Source organism: Sebastes fasciatus, chromosome 7, assembly GCF_043250625.1.
Source record: "Sebastes fasciatus isolate fSebFas1 chromosome 7, fSebFas1.pri, whole genome shotgun sequence".
NCBI classification, from domain to species: domain Eukaryota; kingdom Metazoa; phylum Chordata; class Actinopteri; order Perciformes; family Sebastidae; genus Sebastes; species Sebastes fasciatus.
The window spans coordinates 30,543,409-30,568,438 of NC_133801.1; the positions used below are offsets into that span (position 1 = coordinate 30,543,409).

A 25,030-nucleotide genomic window follows, 5' to 3' on the forward strand; every position below is an offset into this window, starting at 1 on the left:
GATTGCTGGTGTCCAGTGATGCCTGAGCTTTATCCCACGCGGGGCGGCCTCTCCTCCCCTCTGAAAGAGGCGAAATGAGCATGAGCCTGAAGCAGGGATGATTGTTTTTTGCATCTTGAGTCTATTTCTGACTGGAGATCTTAATGTGGGCTGGCCCGGGCGGCTAAAGTGGGTCATAGGGTGAGGCAGACATGAAAGGGCTGACACAAAGTGGAGTCATCCTCGCTGGGGGGCATCTCACTGCCTCCTCCACTCGGATGTACAGCACACAAAGCCACTGCATAAAACCCCCCCCCCCCCCCCTCAGTTTGCCTCATGCAGCAGCATCGATGAGATTCTCATCTCTTGCACCTTGCTGCACACTGCGGATATTGCATTTGCAGCTTGTCCACAATCCTTGCATCCCAATAAACACACACATACACACAGACACACACACGTGTCGCTGCTGAGGTTAACCTTATACCCCCCCTACAGTCTTAACCCAAATCCTTATTCTAACCCAAAATCAAGCCCTAATCCTCTTAAAGAAGTAAGAAAAGGCAAAATGCCCTCACTTTGCATCTGTGTGTTGTTCTTTCTATCCTTCTGAGGACCTCAGAGTAATTGAAATACAACACACATATGCTCAAACGGGCTTTAGGACCCAGTGTTTCCCTCGTAATGAGGTAGTAGAGCTGAGGAAAGGCCAAAAGGAGAGAGAGAGAGAGAGCGAGAAAGAGAGGAGGTGGAGGAGGAGAGAGAGGAAGAGAGCTGTATTTGTAAAGTCAGAGAAAAGCTGAGAGTGGCAGAAGAAAGTTGACACCGTGTAAGATGCACTGCAACCGCAACGAGGATTAATGAGATACCTCCTGTCCGCGAGGAGGAGAGAGCGAGCCGAGAGAGGATGCTGTGCAGAGAGAAGCATGCTCACTGGTGCTGATGCTGCTGCTGATGTGATGCTGCTGCTGTTGCCTGGCTGCACAGGTGTAAACGGTGCATCCGCATGCATTCATCAGCACAGCTCGACGGAGGGATGCCGACAAGTTTGACACTGTGACTCACATCTCTCACTAACACGTGTAGGATCTAGACACACACACACACACACACACACATTACTTACACTCCTGCACATGCCCACGCTAAACGCAAATCAGTAGAACAGTGTGTGAGAGGCTGGTGGATGGTTAGAGCCGGATTCCCCCGTTTCTTCTCGGAGGACTCATCCCGAGGACAGGACAGGACCAGGACAGGACGGAGCACTTTAACGTGGAGGTGAGAGACAGATTTAAAGGAGCAGATACGAAGCTTTCAGCTGACTCTTTTGTTTCTTTGACATCTAAACATTTTATTGCTTTAACGTTTCATATTCAAATTTGTTTTTTGTTTTTTTTGGTTCCCTTTTCTGTGTGAGACAGCAAATCTTTATGAGTTATAAATGTGAAAGCATTGCTGTTATAAAACTGCTAGTCTGCCTGTACAATAACAATAGAGACAATAGATAACAAAAGAATGTTTTACCAGTATAAGGTTTATTATATCATTAATAATAACTTTATTGATTAGTGTAAATTCTGAAACCAAGCACACTATTTTTGCTCTTTATTATTATTATTATTATTATTATTATTATTATTAGGCTATTATTATTATTAGACTATTGTTGTTATTATTATTATAAGGCTATTGTTATTATTATTATTATTATTATTATTACGCTAAAATACTTACAGCTTCTAATTCGAACATGTTAAGCATATTAAGGAGCTGTTGTGCGTTTTAAATATTCTTTTTTTATGAATTTCTTTTTTTGAATGGCCGTCTATGGCAGAGTGCATAAAATCATCATTATCTTAAATATTATACATTCTAGGGAAGTGAAACTTGATGCACAGCTATAATTAAACATTCATTTTTTAATGGAAAAACACATCATCAATATCTCAAATCCCTAATATTTGGTACACAGGTGCTCCATGGGTAAGTACTCACCTATTGAAGCATGGTACCAATCTCTCCATCATGTTGCCACTTACCAAAAATTGCCAAAATACTTACAGCTAAGCTTCTAATTCTAACATGTTAGGCATATTTAGGAGAGTATTGCTGATATTGTGCATTTTAATCCTATAGTTAATTCAATCTTTTTTTATGAATATTTTTTGAGTGGCAGAATGCATAAAATCATCATTATCTCAAATTACGCATGCCAAAGAAATTAAACTTGGTGCCCAGATATAATGTAACATTAATTTCTAAATGGAAAAATGGTGGGTGGTCTAGGGGAGAGTACATAACATCATCAATATCTCAAATCCCTAATATTTGGTACACAGGTGCCCCATGGGAAGTACTCACCTATTGAAGCATGGTACCAATAGCTCCACCATGTTGCCACTTAGGGTAACGTTAACCCTAATTCAGCCCTGTTGGCTGATAACTATGAACTGTGATTACAAAAGATTCTTGGTACAAAAGTTCTCTATTTGGGGAAGTGCCTAATATATTGAAACGTGTTACCGATAGCGCCACCATGTGGCCAGTTGAAGCTGTTGAAGTGTAGGCTACATCTTTTTTACACATACTGACAACTAGCTTTCACTTCTAACTTGTCGAGCATATTGAATCTGTAGCAGCTTGCAGCAATCATTCAGATATTCCAGTTTGGCTTTCTTTGTCAGCAGTAATTTGTCAGAGTAGGTCTTGCATTTCTCTGTTTTGACATGAAACATGCAGGCGAATATTTGAGAGAGGTCATTTATTGTGTTTCTAATATCAGTAATCTAAATCTGTGTCTTTGCAAGTGAGACACATTTATTATTACTGTGATATTATGAAAAGTAGGATATGATATTGCCTACAGTGCAGAAGTGAGAGCTCCTCGGTTCATTATTTATCACACTGAAAATTCTCTCACAGCTTTCTTTCTGGGTATATTTATGATATACAATAAAGCAGTGGTTCCCAACCGATTTTCCTTGAAGCCCCCCACCCCCCATCCTCCCTCTTACTTGTATCTAAGAAAAGCTAAGCCCTCCCCCACAACGTCATCACCTTAAAGAAAATTATAAATCCTCAAACAAAATCCTCAATTTAATTAAAGTGATTCAGTGTATTAAATGAGTTTTTTTATTTAGTATTATGAAATCAACTTTCTTTGTTTATTTGTCAGTTTCGTCAACATAAATAAAGTGATGACTTCTTGACAGATTCGCCAAGCGAATGTAGATACATAATATGATCTTTCTTTCGGTAACAACTTAATTAATTTACTATAATAGCTAGGGATGCTAATTTAGAAAATAAATTGTAACCAATAACCGAACCTCGTTAACTGATTATTAGCTTTTTAATTAATTATTCATATTTCTTTTAACCGTTTAACCGATAGCGTTAATCGGTTAAAATGCTTAATGTCGGATAATGGTTAAACGGTTAATTATCAACATCCCTAATAATAGCGTTAGAGCCCAAATAGCATTTTTGTTATTGTGCGTTTTTTGACCGCAGTGAAAATGTTGTTTTTGAAAGGCTAAACGGCAACAAATAGATTGAATATTTCGTTAGATTTTGCCACCAAGTATCAAAAAATATCATATCGTGTTGTATACAGGGTTTAACACTTTGTGACTTACTAAATAGCAAAAAACACATCTTTTGAAATAGTTTTATATACAGACTTTTGTATAAATTATCCAGTATGTTTGTTATTATAATTTTAGTTATACATGTGCAAATCTACTTTTGACAACCTCAGAGCAGAGGGGCCAGTGATCTTTGGCACACCCCTAAGGGAGGCCCGGATCCCCGGTTGGGAGCCACTGCAAAAGAGGACACGCTGCTTCGGAGTGGAACCCCAACAGCAGCAGAGCATCCTCCTTTTTACTAACACACACAGCTCTGCTCAATCGTTCATGTTTGTATAGATATGTACTGCTGTACAAAAACAAGCCTGGTGGGCAGTAAAACAGTAGCATGCTCATGCAGTATTCCTGAAACCTCAGACAACCTAACACATCCGCATCTTCAATCTTTTTCTCAGTTAGAAAATATGAAAGTCTTTCAGCCAGAACCTGCTTTGGGAGATCACGTGTGAAATGTGTATCAGGGGATAGTATGAAAAATGTTAGTCTAAGTGCTTTCAAAGGACACGCATCCTTGATTAGGAGCAGGTCTTTTCTCCGCTGATTGTGCTCTGTGTGTGTGTGTGTGTGTGTGTGTGTAGGTCATTGTCAATTAGAGGCCAACAAACAAGCCCTCCTTCTGTGATGATGATGATGAGACCATGTAATACATCATCGCTCATGTAAAGATCTGTGAGAGGCTAATGACCTCATCCAGCTCGTTGCTGCACACACGCTTGTTTTAGTGACTTGCGAGGACATTTTTGTTGTTAACTGCTACATACCTGAATTCAATCCTTTACCTAAAATTAACCGAAGTATAATTCTAAGCTTAACCAAACCCAAGTAATCCTTAAACTTCAATGGTTTACCTTGTTTGGACTAGCGTTTTGTCTCCAGATCGTAGGTGAATTCCCACAATGTGTGCGAAAAGATTTCTGTCGTCATATCAAGAACCTTACCGTACCTTAAACCAAGTCTCCACCCTAAAATGTGATGATTGGGGAACACCCTCTCAAATTGCCACTGTGCCCCTCTCCATTTCATTGTATATAAAGATGTAATATATATTTATTGTCCATGTCCACCTGCACAACCCCTCCACACTTAATGTGGCCATGCTAGAATGACATTAAATGGACACATTTGTAGCGTTGACATTAACACACGTGATTTCATTTGAAAGCACCTGTCTCGCCTTTCGGCAGTGATGTAGTTTATATGTGATCAGAGAGTAAATGGTGATGAATGTGAGATGAGACCAGGCTGTGTCCATTCAAGTATGGTCACGTAGTTCACCTCATCCATACCTGTACATAGTCAGAGCAGGCTCAGGTCCAGGGAATGGCTCGTGTGCCACAGGCCCGTCCACACCAGGTTCTTGGCTTGGGTGTACAAAAAAAGGGTGATGATGGGGACGTGCATTGAATCCACAAAAGGAAGGAGTCCCCACAATGTGGCTGTATAAACAGATTTATGCCCCCACAACATGAGTGAAACACGCACACACACATGAAGGCACATACAGGTCATTACACTGATGTAAACACAGTCTAGAATCTAGACTGTGTTTCTGTGTTTATCTAGACTCTAGATGACATCTGCAGCCTTGGTGTTGTGCCTGTTAAACAATAATGGGCTGCTGTTAGCCACCCTTTTCATTCGTTTTTTTTTATGAATAGTTTATGGTATGAATATAATTTTCACTCAAGTCAAAAATACAGTTTGGGGGGGGACAAAACTGAATCCCTGTAAAATAATGGACACACTTCCATGTTATTTTTTTCTGGCTGTACAAAAATGTCTACTGTATGTTGTCAGCCAATAAAACGTGATTTTTTACAAGTGAGGACATATTTTTATAGTTTTGGCCATCATTTAGTTATGGCAACTCTGGACAGAGCTTTATGTGTTAAAAGTGACAACAAAATGCGTTATCTTAACTAATTTATTACTTAAACTAATTGTGCCGTTTGTTTTTCATTTTTCAATTTGTGGTTTATATAAGATGTTGAAAATCTGGATTTTTAAAAAATTAGGGCTGTCAAAGTTAACGCGATAACTTTGGTTTTAATAAAAATTGTTTTAACGCCACTAATTTCGCGTTAACTCAACTTGTGATTTTTAGGCTGTAGCGGGCTCAGTTTTAAAGCTAGAATGAAGATACTGAGGGAAAAACTGGCATGGTCATTTTCAAACTGGTCCCTTGACTTCTGACCTTAAGATATGTGAATGAAAAAGGGCTGTATGGGTACGTATGAGAGTCCCATCTACAGACATGCCCACTTTATGATAATCACATGCAGTTTGGGGCAAGACATAGTCAAGTCAGCACACTGACACACTGACAGCTGTTGTTGCCTGTTGGTCTGCAGTTTGCCATGTTGTGATTTGAGCGTATTTTCTATGCTAAATGCAGTACCTGTGAGGGTTTCTGGACAACATTTGTCATCGTTTTGTGTTGTTAATTGATTTTCAATAATAAATATATATACATTTATTTGCATGAAGCAAGCATATTTGTCCACTCCCATGTTGACAAGAGTATTAAATACTTGACATATCTCTCTTTAAGGTACATTTTGAACAGACAAAAAAATGTGCGATTCATTTGCGATTAATTGATATCGATTAACTATGGACAATCATGAAATTAATCGCAATTAAATATTTTAATCGCTTCACAGCTTTACTTAAAATCCGTCTGATTGCCTGTGTTGCAATTTTTTTACCATGCACTTTGTAAATTTGTGTCATCAGATCTTAACAATGTGTGAAACGGGTGAGTAACATGACAACAGAAATGATGGCCAAATATATCAAAATAAAGCCATAGTTAAAAAATCCAATTTGAAATATATGCAAGCAGCTTCTGTGTTGTGTAAAGTAGTGTGTTGTAAGAGTATGTTACTGGGAATGTACAAGTGTACAACAAGCATTTCAGTAACCTTATAGTTCATGGTGAAATGTTTTCACATGCACCATACAACCAGTACACATCCATATACATGTAAACCCTGGAGAACATAGCAAATTGCAGCTGTAGAACATACTGAGGCACACGTGACATATGCACACACATACGCACGCATGACTACACAAACAACTCAACGTCGTGAGACATAGCCAGTCTCTGTACAGTGTGTGCCATGATGCTCACAGATGCACATAACAGAACACTGAGTACAACATACAACACCCTCTGCAGAGATGCTGGGGCCATTTGGAACATATTGCAGATGGGTAACTTCTCATTCCTCGGGCCTCATTGCACACAAGCACCAGCTGTGCGAGCAGAGAGTGTGTGTGTGTGTGTGTGTGTGTGTGTGTATGAAGTGGGTAGTTATGTATGTGAGCATGTAGGAGGCAGGGCATGGAGGGCTTCACAGGGTTTGTTTACTGTGTGTGTCTGAAAGGGCAAAAATGATGCAAGGGACTGCATATATGTTTTTGTAGTTATGCAAAAGGGAAATTAAATGGCATTGTGTGTGCGTGTGTGTGTACGTGTGTGTGTGCGTGTGTGAGGTTAGAGCAGGGCAAACCGACTGATTAATGAGCTCACACTGTCATATACACATTCTGCACAGGGGGGGTTCAAGTAAACCCAGCGCTCGGCGCAACTGCGCTCATTTGTTATTATAGAGTAATTCTGTGGAAATTATCCATCCTTTGCAGTCTAATGTGACAGAAACACATCCTTACTGGAAGGCACGGCTACGCTGGAATTATCCCATCCAGTTATTATCAAGCCGAGCAGAGGAACAGTACCGAAATGGCAAATTAGCCCCTGCTTCATTTATTCTGCAGTGAGCACTCCACTCCATGGTGAATTTGTTTCCATAGGAACATGATGTTACTTCACGAGCTGTGCAACACGCTCTACGTCGCCGTCTGTTTTTTTCGCTTATCTTTTCTGTTCAGTTTCCTCTCTGCTCTTGTCAGTCACTCCACACACATCAAGGAAGAGAGGGGAGAAAAGGGTTTTGGAAATGCATTCAATAGGGCCTTTTAACCGCCACTTGGGGTTTTCAGATTTTTTCTTTGGCGTATCTCGAAAGCCTTCTCTGGTCTTATCAGCCTGACACCGCTGTTCTTCAAGACGTCTTTTTATTAGAGCCTACAGGCGTTTACAGCATCCAATTTCCTACAGCCACTGTGCAATTCCTTTTCTTCGAGTGTGTTCGCCGTATCTGCATCGCCTCAATCTGTATCTGCTGAAATATTACAGCAATTACTTCCAGCTCTGTGCATGAGCGTGCTCAGAGACAGTGTGTGTGTGTGTGTGTGTGTGTGTGTGTGTGTGTGTGTGTGTGTGTGTGTGTGTGTGTGTGTCAAAAAAGAGTGCAGAGTTGCTGAAAATCCATATAAGAGTCAGCAGCAACAGTTCTCTGCTTTTGTGGTGGGTTTAAAGCAGCATTTCACTTTGGTTGCACATTTCCATGTCTTAAGAACAAGCTCTCTTTTCATGTAGCGAGGGGAAATTGTACCGAGAAAGACAAGTTTTTAAGTTTTGTGCTTGCCAAAAGTATTGGCTGGATTATGAAGAAGGGAAGGAGTCAGATCAAAAGCAAAAGAAGCGGGGTAGAAGTAATGGAGGGAGCTGAGTAGATGTGTGTATATGTGTATGACAAAGCACCAGACTAAAAAAAGGAGAGAGATAGGGAGGGAGAGGAGAGGAGCTCTTGTAAAAGTGTCGGTGGTGATTTGCAGCGGCGTCCTTGCAACCTTCCCTCTACCTGACTGGATGTTTTATGAGCGTTGCGGAAGCAGAAAAAAGGAGGCAGGCTTATAATACAGCTGACAGAAGTATTTTTATGGTGGCTGGGCAGAGGTGCAGGAGGGAGGGAGGGTGGGGTGTAATAAAGCTGAGTGCATCTCTCCTGGAATGAAGCTGCGGCGATTGGGAGGGGGCAGAAGAGAGAGGGAAAACTGGTGAAGTGCTACAAATATTAGTGAGCACGAGTGCGTGCGTGCAGTATGCACCATATGTCCAGATGTGTGTGTGTGTGTTATGAGGAGAAGGCAGTTTGCTCAGAGCTGTTGCTGACGTCAGTGTGTTGAACGATCACCCAGCTTGTTCAGTATGAGAGGTACTAGCCCTCCGTAAAGGGGTGGGTGAGGAGGAGGGGGTTTGCACGGCGAAGCAGTATCAACGCGCAGAGCAGAATGCCGCCCTCAGCACCACGCCACCCAATTATTCTGTTTTTTTCCTCTGTGCTGTGCAGTGGAGCGTGCAACAACGAGTCATTGAATTGATCTCCAGCCTGTGAAGCACTCTGCCATGCAGAATGAATACTTACTGATGAGATATTGTGTGTAGTTTGTTGAGATGGCACTTTCTTATTCCACCCCCGATTGAAAAGATCCTTAACGCTCAATACAGACTTTTTTTTTCATCTGTGCTAATTTTAGATATTCAAATGCAGTCCGTCATATGTGAGTTTAACACCACTCGGTAATGTTTTAAGTCACTTATCACTTTCATGTTATGGGGCAATCAGGCACATATGTCCAACCATCCGCCGTTTTCTAAGCGGCTTATCCAGTGCAGGGTCATTGGGGGCTGGAGCCTATCCCAGCATGCATTAGGTGAGAGGCAGGGTACACCCTAGATAGGTCAATGTTGCTAGCACATATACGTTTAAACTAAGCTGTCTAAATTTAAAAACTAGGGCTGTCATCAATTCAAATATTTAATCGTGATTAACTGCAGGTTTGTCCAAATTGTCCATTGGCAAATTAATCAAATTTGTATCTGTTCAAAATGCACCTTAAAGGGAGATTTGTCAAGTATTTAATATTCTTATCAACATGGGAGTGGGAAAATATGCTGCTCTATGCAAATGTATGTATATATTTATTATTGGAAATCAATTAACAACACAAAACAATGACAGATATTGTCCAGAAACCCTCACAGGTACTGCATTTAGCATAAAAAATATGCTCAAATCATAACATGGCAAACTGCAGCCCAACAGGCAACAACAGCTTTCAGTGTGTCAGTGTGCTGACTTGACTATGACTTGCCCCAAACTGCATATGATTATCATAAAGTGGGCATGTCTGTAAAGGGGAGACTCGTGGGTACCCATAGAACCCATTTACATTCACATATCTGGAGGTCAGAGGTCAAGGGACCCCTTTGAAAATGACCATGCCAGTTTTTCCACGCATAAACTTAGCATAAGTTTGGAGCGTTATTTACCCTCCTTCTTGACAAGCTAGTGTGACATGGTTGGTACCGATGGATTCCAGAGGTTTTTTTAGTATCATATGAGGCCAGTATCTTCACTAGCCCACTACAACCTAAAAATCACAAGTTGCGTTAATGCTGTAAAGAAATTAGTGGCGTTAAAACAAATTTGCGTTATTATCGTGTTAACTTTGACAGCCCTAATAAAAACATAGCTTACATGTTTAAATGACATGTATCCACACTAAGTAATTTTTTTATAAAGAACTCCATCAACACTGAAATGCCTGAACAATATGAACACAGCTAAATCTTTTCCTTTTCTTCATCCTATTTCAGTCAGCAAAAAAAAAACTGCATTACAGCCAAACAGTGGGACAGACAGTCTGATTACTCTGCTGAGTCTCAGCTGGTTGAACCTCCTTTCTGCCTGCTCTGGCTCTCTGTAATTACCTCTTTCGTTATAGCCAAATTCACCATTTTGTTTCTCATTCCCTTTTTTCTTGTCTCTGTCGTGAACAAGTTTAAAAGAGCGACATGTTGTTTTATTCTATTGTTAGGGTGCCATGGATTGACGTTATCCTTTTAAGCTAACTTTGGCTCATTTACAGTTTTTGTCTTTGTTGATCAATGTACATTGTCCACATAAAATAAACCAAACAATGAACTTTGATTATGGCTCATAAATACGACGTGTGTGATGTCCATCACATCAATATGTTCACAAAATACACAAGTACAGCTTGATGACAACAGCTGTGCTGTGTGATCAGCTGTATCGACATTTAAAATGAGTGACAGTAGGTTTCCTATGTTCCTATGAACATGTCTGGTCCGGCTTACATCATAGTTTGACAAGGCTCTATTTTCTATGTTGACATTTTATGATTTATACACTCTGGACAAATCAAAAACTGAACTCTCACTATTTCACTATACAAATCAGCAAGTGCAGACCACTTTAAACATAAGTATATCTAGTTGGCTATTACTGACATGGTTTCTAAGCAACTAGAATGTAGAAAAAAATTAAAGGAACACTGTGTAGGATCTGGCGTATCTAGCAGTGAGGTTGAGGTTACAACCAACTGAAGACTCTCCCGTGTGCCAGGCATGCTGGAGAACTACAGTGGCCGAAGCGAAAATGTGAATGGACCTCTCCAGAGCCAGTTGTTGTAAGAGTAGCGTAGGTCATTTATTTTTTGTCATTGTGGTTATATAAATGTAATTTATGGTGCTGATAGATTGCTGCTAGATCGCCCCATTAATACAGGTCCATGCCTCCCTTTGTGTGCAGCGAGCAGGAGAGAAAACAGGTTTTGGACCGAAGTGAGAATGTTGTTTTTTAAAGGCTAAACGCCAACAAATATGGATTGCAGCAGAATATTTTGTTAGATCACATGAGTCACAAACAATCCTACGCAGCCATCACTGGAATCTAATTCTACAAATAGTATAATACTAATAATATTATAATTAATATTGATCTTTATCTGACACTGAGCACATATACCGGGTTTAAACAGAATGTGGCCTACTAAGTAGCAAAAATACATATCTTTTTAAATAGTTTTATATACAGACTTTTGTATAAATTATCCAGTAAGTGTGTTATTATGATTTTAGTTATACATGTGCAAATCTAATTTTGACGACCTCAGAGCAGAACAACAACAACAATAACAAGGGACATGCATTTTGGTCATTTTGCTAACAAGGGGGATGTCATCCCTCCTCAAATTTCCTACTGGGGTTAGGTTTAGGCATGTAGCCCAGGTAGTGTGTGTGTGTGTGTGTGTGTGTGTGTGTGTGTGTGTGTGTGTATGAGGAATAATAACTCTCTGGTCCAAACTGGAGTCTTGGTAGTTAAGCTGTAAAGTCTTAATATGTTGTGTGACCTCTCTTAACAGACCTCCTTGTACTCATCAAACTGGATAGAGAGCTGCCCGACTCCTCGTCTGTCCCGAATGAAACCCTCTTAAGGTGGACGGGGTACATTAAAAATACATGTCCCAGTGGAGCGCTGCCGCAGCAAGCAGTGGACCCGCAGCCATAAATCAACACCGGAGGACTTTGATTTCTTCATTATCGCATCCTGCAGCAACAACAGAGGAAAAGGCATGTTGGCAGGCCTGCTGACCTGCGGATGTGCACCGTAGGATTCTATTTCTGGAGCCTCATTGCTTTTACAGATTAACTGCCCTCCAATATGGCCCCAATCCGTTCATTGCGCCACTAGTTTGACTGCTGCCGGAGGTTGTGCATATTCAAGCTTCAAAACACCCCGCAGGGCGTCAGTCCAGTCATTTGAAGGCCCGTTGCCTTTGGCCTGTTTTATGAAAGCAGTGTCAGTGCAAAACAAACACACGGCTGGATGTCACGACAGACTGAAAGACATTTTGTTATTCTCCTACAATCATTTCTGTACTCACGACTCATTGCCCATTTCCATCCAGAACGGTTGACGGGAAAGATTGACATCCATAGCTTTCATGCTATTAACATGACACCGTGCTTAGATTAAGACTTCACATTTTATTGCAAGAGACATTTTCCACGAGTTCCTGAGGGCAAATCACACTGAAATCCCATTGCCCAGTGTTTTCATTAGCCTGTCAGGGGCTAATCAAGGTCCTCCATCATCAGAATTGACATTTCCATATTGTATGAGAGAGAAAGTAGCCAACATTAGCATATTCATGAACACTGACGCACTCAATCATGTGAAATGGAAGACGTGGGGCAAACCCTGAGCCATCGAGCCCTGAGACAAATAGCTTATGACATGTGAGGAAAAGAGGATTTTGAATCCCCCGACACGACCTCAGCACATCCCATAGCACACAGGAGACGGCTACCACTGGCACATTAAGGATATTTCATAAACCCGGCATGTGTTGGCCTCTGGACCAAGGCCTGTAATAAGAGAAAAATTAAAGAATAGGATTAAAGATGGATTACCAATGAAAAAAAGTAAAGCCACCAAAGCAGCTGCCTTTGCATAAACCCATCGGACACTCTTCAGGGAGACGCTCTGCAGACTGATTTGTAGATTACATTTGGTTGTTGATGTGGTGGCCTCTTGTTTGGTTGGTATTAAAAGAGAGGGATGGAGAATCTAGATGAGCTGGAGCACCCTCTTCTGGGAGAAAGCGCCAACAACAGCCGGGCATCAGGGCCGGGGCTGGGCCCCGGGAGTGGACAGGCCCCCGGCGGGATGTTCAAGGGCATCCTGGTGAAGTGTGAGGAGGACAGGGCCTACCCTCCTTTAGCGTGGAGGGGCTACTGTGGACATCCTCCCGAGCTTCAGCAGCAGCAGCTACTGGACCCTTGCTCTTTACCTCGCACAATGGAGTCCTTTTACCCGCCGGCTCCCATCTGGGGCCACGCAGACTCCCTGCTCAGCAAAGACTACCTGGAGACCACCTTTGTGGACATTCGGCCCGGCTCCACACTGGAGAGGAAGCTGCTGGCCGAGACGCAGGACTTCCACAGTGTGTCCTACAGCATGGACGATGAGGACGACCTGCTTCCCGACTCTGACGTAAGGCATCTCACGATGTTGAGACTGTTTTTTTTTTTTTTCTTGTGTATTGACAACAGAGTTTTTTGCATTTGAATTCCAAACTGCAAAATCAAGCATTCATTTAAAACAAAATTATGACGGTGTCATAGGAACGCAGTGCAACTTATTCCCTTCCTGCAGATGCTCAAGAGAATAACACTTTAAGCAGCAGTAGGCAGAATGATTTTGGCATCATTGGGCAAAAATTACATAATAACCTTTCAGCATATTGTAATTCAAGTGTTCTTAGAGAAAACTAGACCTCTGCACCTCCTCATGGCTCTGTTTTCAGGCTTTAGAAAATCTAGCCTGTGACGGGAGACCAATCACAGGTCATTTCAGAGAGAGAGCGTTCCTATTGGCTGTTCATTCAACGGAGACACCTGTCAATTACTCACAAATTCCGATCAAACGGTCAAACTAGGCAGCGCTGATAAAATATGAATTGATATTCTGTTACTGTAATGCCTATTTCTCGCATAAAATGTTTTCAGAAACATCTTATAGTGTACTGTTTAGCTGTAAAATTAGAAAGTTTGCTCCGGCTGGAGGGCGGTGCTTGGTATTTCCTCAACTGATCTCAACATGGCTGACGGGTTACAAACGTTCTAATTAAACAGCTAAACAGTACACTACAAGATGTTTCTGAAATTCTTTAATGTGAGAAATAGGCATTGCAGTAACAGAATACTGATTCCTATTTGATCAGCGCTGCCTAGTTTGACTGTTTGATCGGAGTTTGGGAGTGTTTGACAGCTCGGCTCTGATTGTTTTTTTTCCTACGCTCTGTGAAATCTTGCAGATGCCATTAGGAGCACCGGAGGACACAGAGGCACATGATTTTTTTCAGATTACCTGTCTCATGCACTACTGTCAGGATATAGTGACCATTTTACAAAAATAACTCAATCATATTTGCTCCAAACCCAGCTACTGCTGCTTTAAATAGGGATGAAACTAGCGATTCTTTTCTGGTCTATTAAGTGTCAGAAAATAGTGAAAAGGTCGCAGTATACTGTCCCAGAATCCAAGAAGACATCTTCAAATGTCTTGTTTTGTCCAACCAACAGTCCAAACCTAAAGATATTCACTTTACAATTATATAAAACAGAGAAAAGCAGCAAATCTTCACACTGGAGAAGCTGAATCGGGGAGTCGTTGCTTCATAAAGGACTGAAAAGATGATTTTTTAATTTATAGGTCAATTGACTCATCAGTTAATTGACTAATTGTTTCATAAATAATAATCATCATATCTGTTCATCTAATTTCTACCACATCCTCTTTGTTGCTTGGAGGAGTTTTGCATAAAAAGCGAGAGAGACTCATATTCTCAGTACAGATTCTGGGAACCAAAGAGGAACTTAAAATAGACATATGAGCAATGCATTTGAGGGGTAGGCAGCAATTGAATGCTTACTGTCAAAGAGCCAGATTACATAAAGCTCCTCTCCTGCTGCGGTGCAGGTAATGACACTACAGCAGCGATGGAGGATGCCAGTTCTATTTCATAGATCACTGAGCAAAGCCCACCCTGGAGTGAAATGTAAATTAGCTTTAAGACTCTTACAGTGGTCACTTGATGTTTTGGGAGTCAACGTGAGAATGTATATGCTGTAAATGTCACGTGCAAGTAGCCGCTGGTCACTTGATGTTTTGGGAGTCAACGTGAGAATGTATATGCTGTAAATGTCACGTGCAAGTAGCCGCTGGTCACTTGATGTTTTGGGAGTCAACGTGAGAATGTATATGCTGTAAATGTCACGTGCAAGTAGCCGCTGGTTGTTTAGATTACTATGTAAAGTCTCCCAGCAAGGTTGTATCAAAAGGTCCAGTTACCCACTGAGAGCTAAAAGGCTGAGGGCCGTTTTAGGATTATTACTTTGATTAAGAACACAAGCAAGTGGACAAACACACAGTAGCATCACACACCATTAAAATCAAGAGGCTGCTGCAAAGTTTAGGTTAGGAGTTTGCTCCACAAGGACAAAAAGAACAGCACACACACACACACAAAAATGTTCAAGCTCATTCTGAATGCTGGCAGTAGTGCAGTGATGCAAAGGCGCAGGCCTGTGGGAATAAAACCTTGCAGTGACCTCAAAGAGGCACAACACAACATCTCCTTCTTTCACTCCAAACGCTTAGTTCGAGGACTCAAACTGGTCCCCAAAAACTCCTTCATCACTTCATGCTGAGTGATCAGTACTATACGACGCCAGAGCAGGAGAGATAACCGTCCCGTCCAGAGTAACTTTACATATGGGCACGGTGCCTATCTGGCTTTTGGCTCAATTTGAGATGTTCCTGCTACTTGTCGCCGTCAGACCTGTTTCATGTCAACAAAAAATGCTCCAGGAAGATCACTCTTGATTAGAGCTGTTAAAGTTAATGTGAGAATCACGCGTTCGCGCAAATTCATTTGAAAGGCACTAACTTTTGTTAAGGCATTAACGCTGAAGTAGGCCAGATTGGAGAAAATATGATTAAAAAAAGTTATTTTTATAAAACGGTCGCTATATCGTGACAGTAGTACTTGAAACAGGTAACCTGAAAAAAATCATGTGCCTCTGTGTCCTCCGGTGTCCTACGGTGCTCCTGATGGCATCTGCAAGATTTCACAGACCGGAGGTAAACAACCAGTCAGAGCTGATCTGAGGTCCGCTGGCCATCTGCTGTCTATGAGAGCTGTCTGTCAATCACTCGCAAACACCGACCAAACGGTCAAACTAGGCAGCACTGATCAAATATGAATCAATATTCTGTTACTGTAATGCCTATTTCTCTCCTCAAATGTTTTCACAATCATCTTGTTGTGCACTGTTTAGCTGTAAAATGAGAAAGTTTGTGAAGTGGCAGCCATGTTGAGATCTGTTGAAGGAACGCCAAGTACAGGTCACATGACCGGAGCACAACATAGCTCTCTCTGAAATGACCTGTGATTGGCCAAAGTCTCCCGTCACCGGCTAGATGTTTTAAAGCCTGAAAACAGAGCCATGAGGAGGTGCAGAAGTCTAGTTTTCTCTCAGAACACTTGAATTACAATATGCTTTAAGGTTATTATTTATTTTTTGCCCAATGATGCCAAAAATATACTGCCTACTGCCACTTTAACGCAACTTGGGATTTTTAGCGGTAGCGGGCTCAGCTAGAGTGAAGATACAGGTATCATATTAAAACTACAAAACTTAATGAATCCGTTGGTACCAACCATGTCATACTAGGTTGTCGCAAAGGAGGATAAATAACGCTCCAAACTTACTCTAAATTTTGGCGAGGAAAAACCGACACTGACACACTGACAGCTGTTGTTGCCTGTTGGGCTGCAGTTTGCCATGTTATGATTTGAACATATTTGATGTGCTAAATGCAGTACCTGTGAGGGTTTCTGGACAATATCTGTCATTGTTTTGTGTTTTTGATTTCCAATGATAAATATATACATACATTTTCATAAAGTAAGCTGTTTGCCCACTCCCATGTTGATAAGAGTATTAAATACTACTATACAAATCTCCCTTTAAGGTACATTTTGAACAGATAAAAAATGTGTGATTAATTTGCGATTAATCGTGATTAAATATTTTAATCGGTTGACAGCTCTACTCCTGATATGTGGGAATAATTCCAGACAGGACAAATCAATCAGAGAGAACAGGCATGCAGAGTGAATGACATAAGAAAAATTGAAATAACCTTGTGAGCTAATCTTTAAAGTACTGTGTGTGTGTAATGATGTGTCCTGATTTACCCCTGCCTGATCTTCTTTAATGATTAAAAGCAGCTTTTTTTTCTTTTCTTTTTTAAGGGCGCTGGTCTGTTACAGGAGCATCTTTGGAAAATGCACAATTATTTCACGCACAAAATAAAACAAGCAGAGTAATATGACAGGGTCGGAGTCAGATTGAGTGTGCAGCTGTTTCAAAGGATGCATGAGTCACGAATCGCCTGCGGTCAGCAGAGCTAGTGCACATCCAGACTAACCCCATTCAGTCACATTATCTTACAGGCAGCAGCAAAGTTTAACGATTGTTGTGGAGGACGTGAACACAACATAACAAAAAAAATGCTTCCATAAAACAGTGACTTAGTGTTAGAGAATATTATCTTTGTATGTTTCATTTGTATATAAAGATGGACTATGCGTCTCCACTTCCTGACAGAAGTGAAGCCAAAATATCCCGGATATGGGAGCTGCCATCTTGACATTTTGACGTCATTTTGAGCCAGAGTCTGCACAGTAGTGATCGGGGGGCTAGAGCCGCGGTATCGAGGTGCCGTCCGTACAAATTGCGAGCCGAGCACGGCCGCAGCTGGTTAAAGAGAATCACATCTGTCAATCATGACGTCTCACCCCCTTTTTATAGCATCAAATAACTAATTAAAACCAAACTTATCAGAAAAATGAACACTTGAACATCAGCGTGATAAGAACTACCTAAAATGAGAGAAACCATCTTTGGGAAAAATGTATTTGACGTGTACTTTGACTTTTTAGTTTTGCCCATGTCCCATCTGCTAACATGGATGGGGCGGGACTTATGACCTATACTGCAGCCAGCCACCAGGGGGCGATCCAGATGTTTTGGCTTCACTTTTGGGGAGCTGCCATTTCATACATCTTTATATACAGTCTATGGTTTAATGCAGTTTTTAAATGAATAACACTCAACACTGTCATATACTCACTTGAATAAATGACTAAGCTTTGAGTCTAAAGGGTCAGTTCACTCAAATTACAAAAAATATGTTTCTCCCTTATCCTTAGTTTACACACAAACACACACATAGTTTTGTTTTTACTTGTTTTACCTTGATAAAAGTAAGAAAAGGAAAAACACAAATATAACTAACTATACACCATTAAAATAAAGAGCAGTGGGCTGCCACAGCGTTGAAGGGAATTTGATTTGTGGTGCTCACACTGTGAACAGTTTCCAGTGGGACTACTCTAATCAAAGAAATAGTCCCCCTGAGAACTCTTCGCAGTGTGTTATGTGGATTATCCAGAGTAATGGGGACATTGTTTTATGGAGAGATGTTGCTTTTGAATTTCTGAAATGTAATTTTCAATTGCTGGGAAATTAAATTAAAATTAATCTCCATTGCATTTGTGTGGAGACAGAAATCTCAAAGACAAACATCTCAAAACCATCTACATGAAAAGTTACCATTAGAGGTTTTCTTCTGTGATTTAACCTGAACTCAACCTAAGTGCACTCTGTTTGAATCCCAGGACTCCTCCATTGATGACTTCAGTGATACAGACAGTGAGAGCAACTTCCCTCTGATGATCCCTCAGGACTACCTGGGTCTGGCCTTCTTCTCTATGCTCTGCTGCTTCTGGCCCCTGGGCATCGCTGCCTTCTACCTTTCACAGAAGGTACACACACACACACACACACACACACACAGTCCTGGGCTGCTGACAAGATACAACCTGGCACTGTAGTTCACAGCCACGGGTGATTTCTTACCCTCCGCAGTGTGCGTAGACTAACAACAGGTCCAGTTTCTTAAGTGCTGTGCAAGTGTGGACATTATGGAAGCCAAGAGCTTTAAAGCAGCACAGAGTTCAGAGCACAGAGCTGCTGAACAATACAAACGAGGAATGCACGACGATGAGCCGTGTTTTTTATTTTTAACATTTAGATCATTTCAGAATCACTTCAGGAAAAACTTGCGTGGCCATTTTCAAAGGGGTCACTTGACCTCTGACCTCAAGATATGTGAATGTAAATGTGTTCTATGGGTACCCACGAGTCTCCCCTTTACAGACATGCCCACTTTATGATAATCACATGCAGTTTGGGGTAAGTCATAGTCAAGTCAGCACACTGACACACTGACAGCTGTTGTTGCCTGTTGGGCTGCAGTTTGCCATGTCATGATTTGAACATATTTTATGTGCTAAATGCAGTACCTGTGAGGGTTTCTGGACAATACTTGTGTTAATTGATTTACAATAATAAATATATACATACATTTGTATAAAGCAAGCGTATTTGCCCACTCCCATGTTGATAAGAGTATTAAACACATGACAAATCTCTCTTTAAGGTACATTTTGAACAGAAAAAAAATGTGCGATTAATTTGCGATTAATCGCGATTAACTACGGACAATCATGTTATTAATCGCAATTAAATATTTGAATCGGTTGACAGCCCTACTTAAAACATCTTCACAAAACATGATCTGTTTAATTTGTCATTCATATTTATATAACAGGTCGTTAGTCAGTTACCTTTACTTCATTTAAAGAAGGCCCATCTTTTTCATACAACTTTTTGTTCTTATTGATTTTATAAATTACCTTTTCCATAATATATATGTCCTTTACTATATGTAGATATTTATGCAGAAACTTCATTTAAGATGTGAAAAATAACACAATTCATTGTCTACATTTGCATGACATAAACATATGCCTATATCAGTGTCTTGACTCCTAAAAACAACTGGATGTTCACAACCTCCCCATCACAGGTACACCCAGAGTCGTGAGCAGCAGCTCCAACAAAGAATGTTGTTTCTTTGTTGTTGACGGGCTGTACGTTTAACCAGAATCTAAAAGGAAACAATCAGAGCAAATATAAAAGAGAAGCAAGTTTGTGTAGACAATTTCTTTTTTAAATATTTAATAATTGATTTAACGACACCCCAAAATGATAACTTGAGCCCACTGATCTATACATGATGAAAAAACAATTATATAAATACATAAGAACAGTGTATTACTTGTCACACCTGATAATCCCTGTCATATAATATTAATATTCTTAATGCCAGCTCATATACTGTATTTTCTTTCCTTTAGCTCCAGCTGTCACTCTAAGTGTTAATGTTATAGCTGAGCTGATCAGTCTCTTCTAAGACAAAGCTGGTGGAAATATGGAGAAGGGTGAAGGAAAAAGGGGACAACATCGACGCGCAAACTATCTCATCAGTCACTATTACCAGTGACAGTGTGGAAAAGCCCCTAACATCTCTATCTCCAGTCGCCAGAGGCCCCTTAGTTTATACAGGCGTCCTTCCAGCAGTGCAGGGGGAAAAAATCCCATTAACGTTTTTGCAAAGCACACTGGCAGCAAGCTGCAAAGGCCTTTTGATCAGATCAATGGCCTTCGTTAAGGTTTAATTAGAGTCATAACAAGAAGCCCCAAGGTGATAGATTTCCAATATTGTTGAGTGCTACCTAAAACAGAGGTCGGAGTCAAAGACGAGGACGGGAGGGGGGACGGGGAGGAAGGAGGAGAGAGTGATGAATGAGGCACAAACGCCGGGTGTGATTCAGAGATGGAACATAATATGGGTTTAGCGTGTGATTGGAATGAGTGGAAGAGGAAAGTGGAGGCCAGGGAGAACATTGACTAATGATGACGAATGCCCTTCTCTCCTCTCTTCCCCCCCCCCCCGCCCCTCTAATCCTTATCTCACTGTCCTCTGTCCTCCAGACCAACAAGGCATCGGCTGAGGGGGATTTCCAGGGGGCCAACGCAGCGTCTCGCCAGGCTCTGTGGCTCTCAGTGCTCTCCATTGTGTTTGGAATCATTACGTACATCTGTGCCATCGCCGCGTTGATTTCCTACCTGTCTGGAAAACCGCCATAATAGCAACTCTTGCACACACAAAGTAACAGACCTCTCACACATTTTCATGAATATCAACACAACCTATCACCTGTAAATGTTGAATAATCACAGTCTTTGTCTGTCGAGCTCTATCTGCGGTCATGTTTTATCTACACCAAGGAGAGCTGGTGTATAGATTATAATCACTTTTTACTGGATTAGGACATGATTCAATTCTCGCGCATGAAGAAAAATCATTGAAAAATAAGTCATACAATATCACTCCATGTGGAAGATTCATGTAAATGTGATTTTTTTTGTCACCCAAGGACTTAAAGGTAGGGTCGGTAATCTTTAGAAACCAGTAAGAGTGCTTTCAATTTAAACAAATAATCCAACCAAAACACCCAGCGCAGTGTTGACAATTATTTTCCAATGAAGGTAGCTAGCAGCATTAGCTCCAAAAGTCGCCGAGTCGGCAACACTGACAATCCGTCCCTTCAGGCCTCCCTCCAAAGCCACTCCCCTAAAATTATCATTATGAACTTAAACAATGAACATGGCTATACATCAGACCGGCAATACGTCATCCAGAGTAGGCGCTCATGACCACGCTTCTTCAAACTTCTACTTTAGACAAATCGGTAACAGTAATAACACTATGCTGAAGAGTTGCTGTGTAGTTGGTTGCACCGACAATAAATCCAAAAACGCTGATCTCCGATTTGTTCCCCTGCCGTGTCCTAAAAAAGATAAGATAGAGGGGCTCCGAGCTATAGACCAGACCAGCCTTGCGTCATTGCCGAGGCTGCGCTCCCTTTAGGGGGAAAGAAAATCGATGTCACAGGAGAGAAAATGAAAAATGACAAAAAGCTGTTGTGTAGCGGGTTAACAGAGACTTTCACACTGAGATTTGAGGCTCATACGATACGTTAATATGCACTGTCAGTGTGGTAGATCGCTGAATGATGCTGCTGGCAGTGACTAGCATGGCTAGCTGAGGCTGCTGCAGTAATACAGTCACACATTAACATTATAGCAGCATCAGACTGTCGTCTCCAACTAAATCTCAGCCTAGAGATCAAACAGTTTGCTATTAACATGTTGGTTATTTACAGACAACACTTAGCCTAACGGGATTCAATCAAATATGTAGAGATGTCTGGATAAGCAATATCTGGCCACAGTGTTGGACGGGGGAAGACTGAAGGGACATGGTGGCGATCAAATTTTATTTATTAAGGTATCGCAAACGCTCAGGTTCAGGCAAGGTCGCAAAATAATTATTAGACATGTGTATAAAACAAATGTTTGTATATAAAGAGATGGATGCATACAAACTTGTCAAAATCACATTCCAAACATAATGTCAAATTGCATTGATGTCTATGGGATCTTCCGGTTTCTATCCTCCAAAAGGGTGTGCAGCCTCGACTTTTTGCCAAGTACTCGTATGTGCCAGTCTGATGTATTATTAGTACTCACAGCTGTCAAGCTAGCAGCTTGTGGAAGACGCGCAATGAGTGCACAGGCAGAGTGCGCGCAGGCAGGTAGCCCATCCAATCATTGCATTCAGGCCAAATTAAATGACTGGACGGGCTTATTACAGTCCTGCAACAGCCACAGATACCAGATTTCTTTCTTTCTTTTTTGTCAGAGCGTTTGATTTATTGATTGCTGTCGGGATTTGAACATTACCAACCCTACCTTTAAGTTACCTACATATCCTTTAAATCTGTGCTGTAGTCGTCATTACGTTAAACATTACTGAAAACAACAAACTGTGACAACAAATGCAGATGTTATCACAGTAACACTGTAGATATCACTGTTACACTAACAAAGGGCGACTAATGAGAAGCAGAGAGAGAAGTGAGGGGACATGTGGCCTCGTCTGCCTGGGAGGAGCCGAGCGGAGGGCAGTACGCGGCGATGGAGGCTGCAGATTTATGAGAAGGTCGCAGCAAGGACGTGGCAGCAGCTAAATCCTGATGGACCTCGCTGCGGGAGCGCCTGAGCCGGCGCTGTCGCTTGTGGGGTGAAAGCTTTTTAGAGCCCCGGAGCTTTTGTTTGTTTTTTTAACGTGAGGGGGCCAGAAGCAATATTCTTTCAGAGAACCCAGAATATGTTGCTACTCCTCTGGCCGGAGCGAGGGACCCACAGGGAAACACTGCACATGCACATCCTGATTTCACATTCAGCATCACTCATTGTTCACCTGCAGAAAGGACTGATTCTGCTTCAAGTATCTTTATGTTGAAATACACAAAAAAAACGACATGATTAATACATATAGTGCCATTATATAAGAAATTAAATATAAACGAGGAGTTCAGGAGTTTTTGAATGAAATGCAAAGTCGTGATGTGGAACATTGGCTCTAGATATAGAAATAAAGGAGCGGCTTCTGTATACAGTGCTAGGAAATGATGACATAGACAGAGGGCGCAGACCTGCGAGGAAAAGTGCCAAAAATATGGAAGAAACTGTAAGGATGATCCTTTTATGAGCTGTTCCATTAATAGAAGCAACCAGGCTGCTACCCCACGCTCTCCAAATATAGATTCTGCTAGTTCATCCTCCAAAAAAGACAACTGAAATCCTTCAGGAACTTTGCTTCTTGCAGTATGACAAACTTGAAAATGAAGTTGTCTACTTAACCTTATGTAAGCGAACACAGTAACACTTTGTGCAGATGAGCAAAGGGGTGGAAAATTTTTTTTTTGCAAAAAGTCTCAGCGCTCAGCCGTGTGATGCATGAGTCAGTAAAATCTCCATTTCGGTCACAGCAGAAACCTGCACGGCCAATTCGTAGTTTGCCATGTACAAGTCTGCTCCGAGCTTCGATCGCTTCCTTCATTTGGTCCTGAATTATTGCAAAAAAAACAGCTTTGATAAAAGACAAAAAACTCCGGCCATATTGGTTTGAGCTTAAATGTGCCATTAACAAAGCAGTGAACAAGGGAACTCAAAGTAAATATTTTAAAAAATGACTGTAAGGTAAAAGTTTTCTATTTAGATGTATAGTTTTTATAGAGTCCCCTGCTGAACTGCAAAGACTTTTGTTTTCTGCAAACCCAGTGTTGTATCAAGACTGAGCTGATAATATATTATGGTCACCTTAAGTGGTATATGTAGACACACCTGTGATATCTCAGTGTCTAACCCTCATCAGCTATCACTGTCGATGTGCTGCACTGACTGAGTCCACACAGTGTTGTACAGTTCTGACAATCCTGAACCGTCCTGTCTCCACTTGACACGTGTGTCAATGAAAAAAAAATGACCCTCTGTTGTTACAGCTGAGTTACCACAATTAGTGATTTATATGTGAGCGTTCAATGTGGATTGCCTCGACTGATGGCGCTGTCACGAGACGGGCTCCAGTCAGATTTGTCTCACTTTGTATCACTTGTATAAATCGTCAATAAAGGTCAAAGGTTGTGACAAATGAGATTTATTAGTACAAGAGATATTCAGTTCACATTCTTGTATTACATGTAAATATTAAAATTGAAAGAAAAATCAATGAATCCCAATAAATGCACTTGTTTGACATTCATCTTTGCTCTTTTTGTTTTGCACCCTGACTTAAATTAAAGCTGGAGTAGGCAGATTGGAGCAACTATGATAAAACAAAAGTTATTTTTATGAACAGTCACTCTATCTTGACAGTAGTGCATGAGACAAGTAATCTGGAAAAAAATCATGTGCCTCTGTGTCCTCCGATGATCCTAATGGCAAATGCAAGATTTCACAGACCGGAGGAAAACAACCAATCAGAGCCGAGCTGGAGCCTTGCCGTCTGTGAGCAGCTGTCAATCACTCGCGAACTCCGATCAATTGGTCAAACTAGGCAGCGCTGATCAAATATGAATCAATATTGTGTTACTAGTTTGACCGTATCATAGGAGTTTGCGAGTGATTGACAACTGCCTCCGTTGAATGAACAGCCAATAGGAACGCTCCCTCTGGCCAAAGTCTCCCGTCATGGGCTAGATTTTCTAAAGCCTGAAAACAGAGTCAAGAGGAGGTGCAGAAGTCTAGTTTTCTCTCAGAACACTTGAATTACAATATGCTGAAAGGTTAC

General features: G+C 41.2%; 1 protein-coding gene across 2 annotated transcripts in view; it reads left to right on the forward strand.

The window, feature by feature from the left end:
• Nucleotides 1-730: 730 nt before the first annotated feature.
• The window catches only part of tmem91 (transmembrane protein 91), a 51,222-nt gene continuing 26,922 nt past the window's right edge, over nucleotides 731-25,030 (forward strand). The window contains exons 1-4 of one of the 2 annotated variants that reach the window (XR_012594589.1): nucleotides 731-1,257; nucleotides 11,712-13,345; nucleotides 18,603-18,749; nucleotides 20,824-23,298. Coding sequence is in view for 1 of the 2 variants with exons in the window: in XM_074640212.1 (XP_074496313.1) it covers nucleotides 12,911-13,345; nucleotides 18,603-18,749; nucleotides 20,824-20,979 (738 nt within the window). In the remaining variant the exon portion in view is untranslated. Of the gene's footprint in view, nucleotides 1,258-11,711; nucleotides 13,346-18,602; nucleotides 18,750-20,823; nucleotides 23,656-25,030 lie in introns of those variants that run through there. The other variant, XM_074640212.1, reaches the window with a different exon arrangement.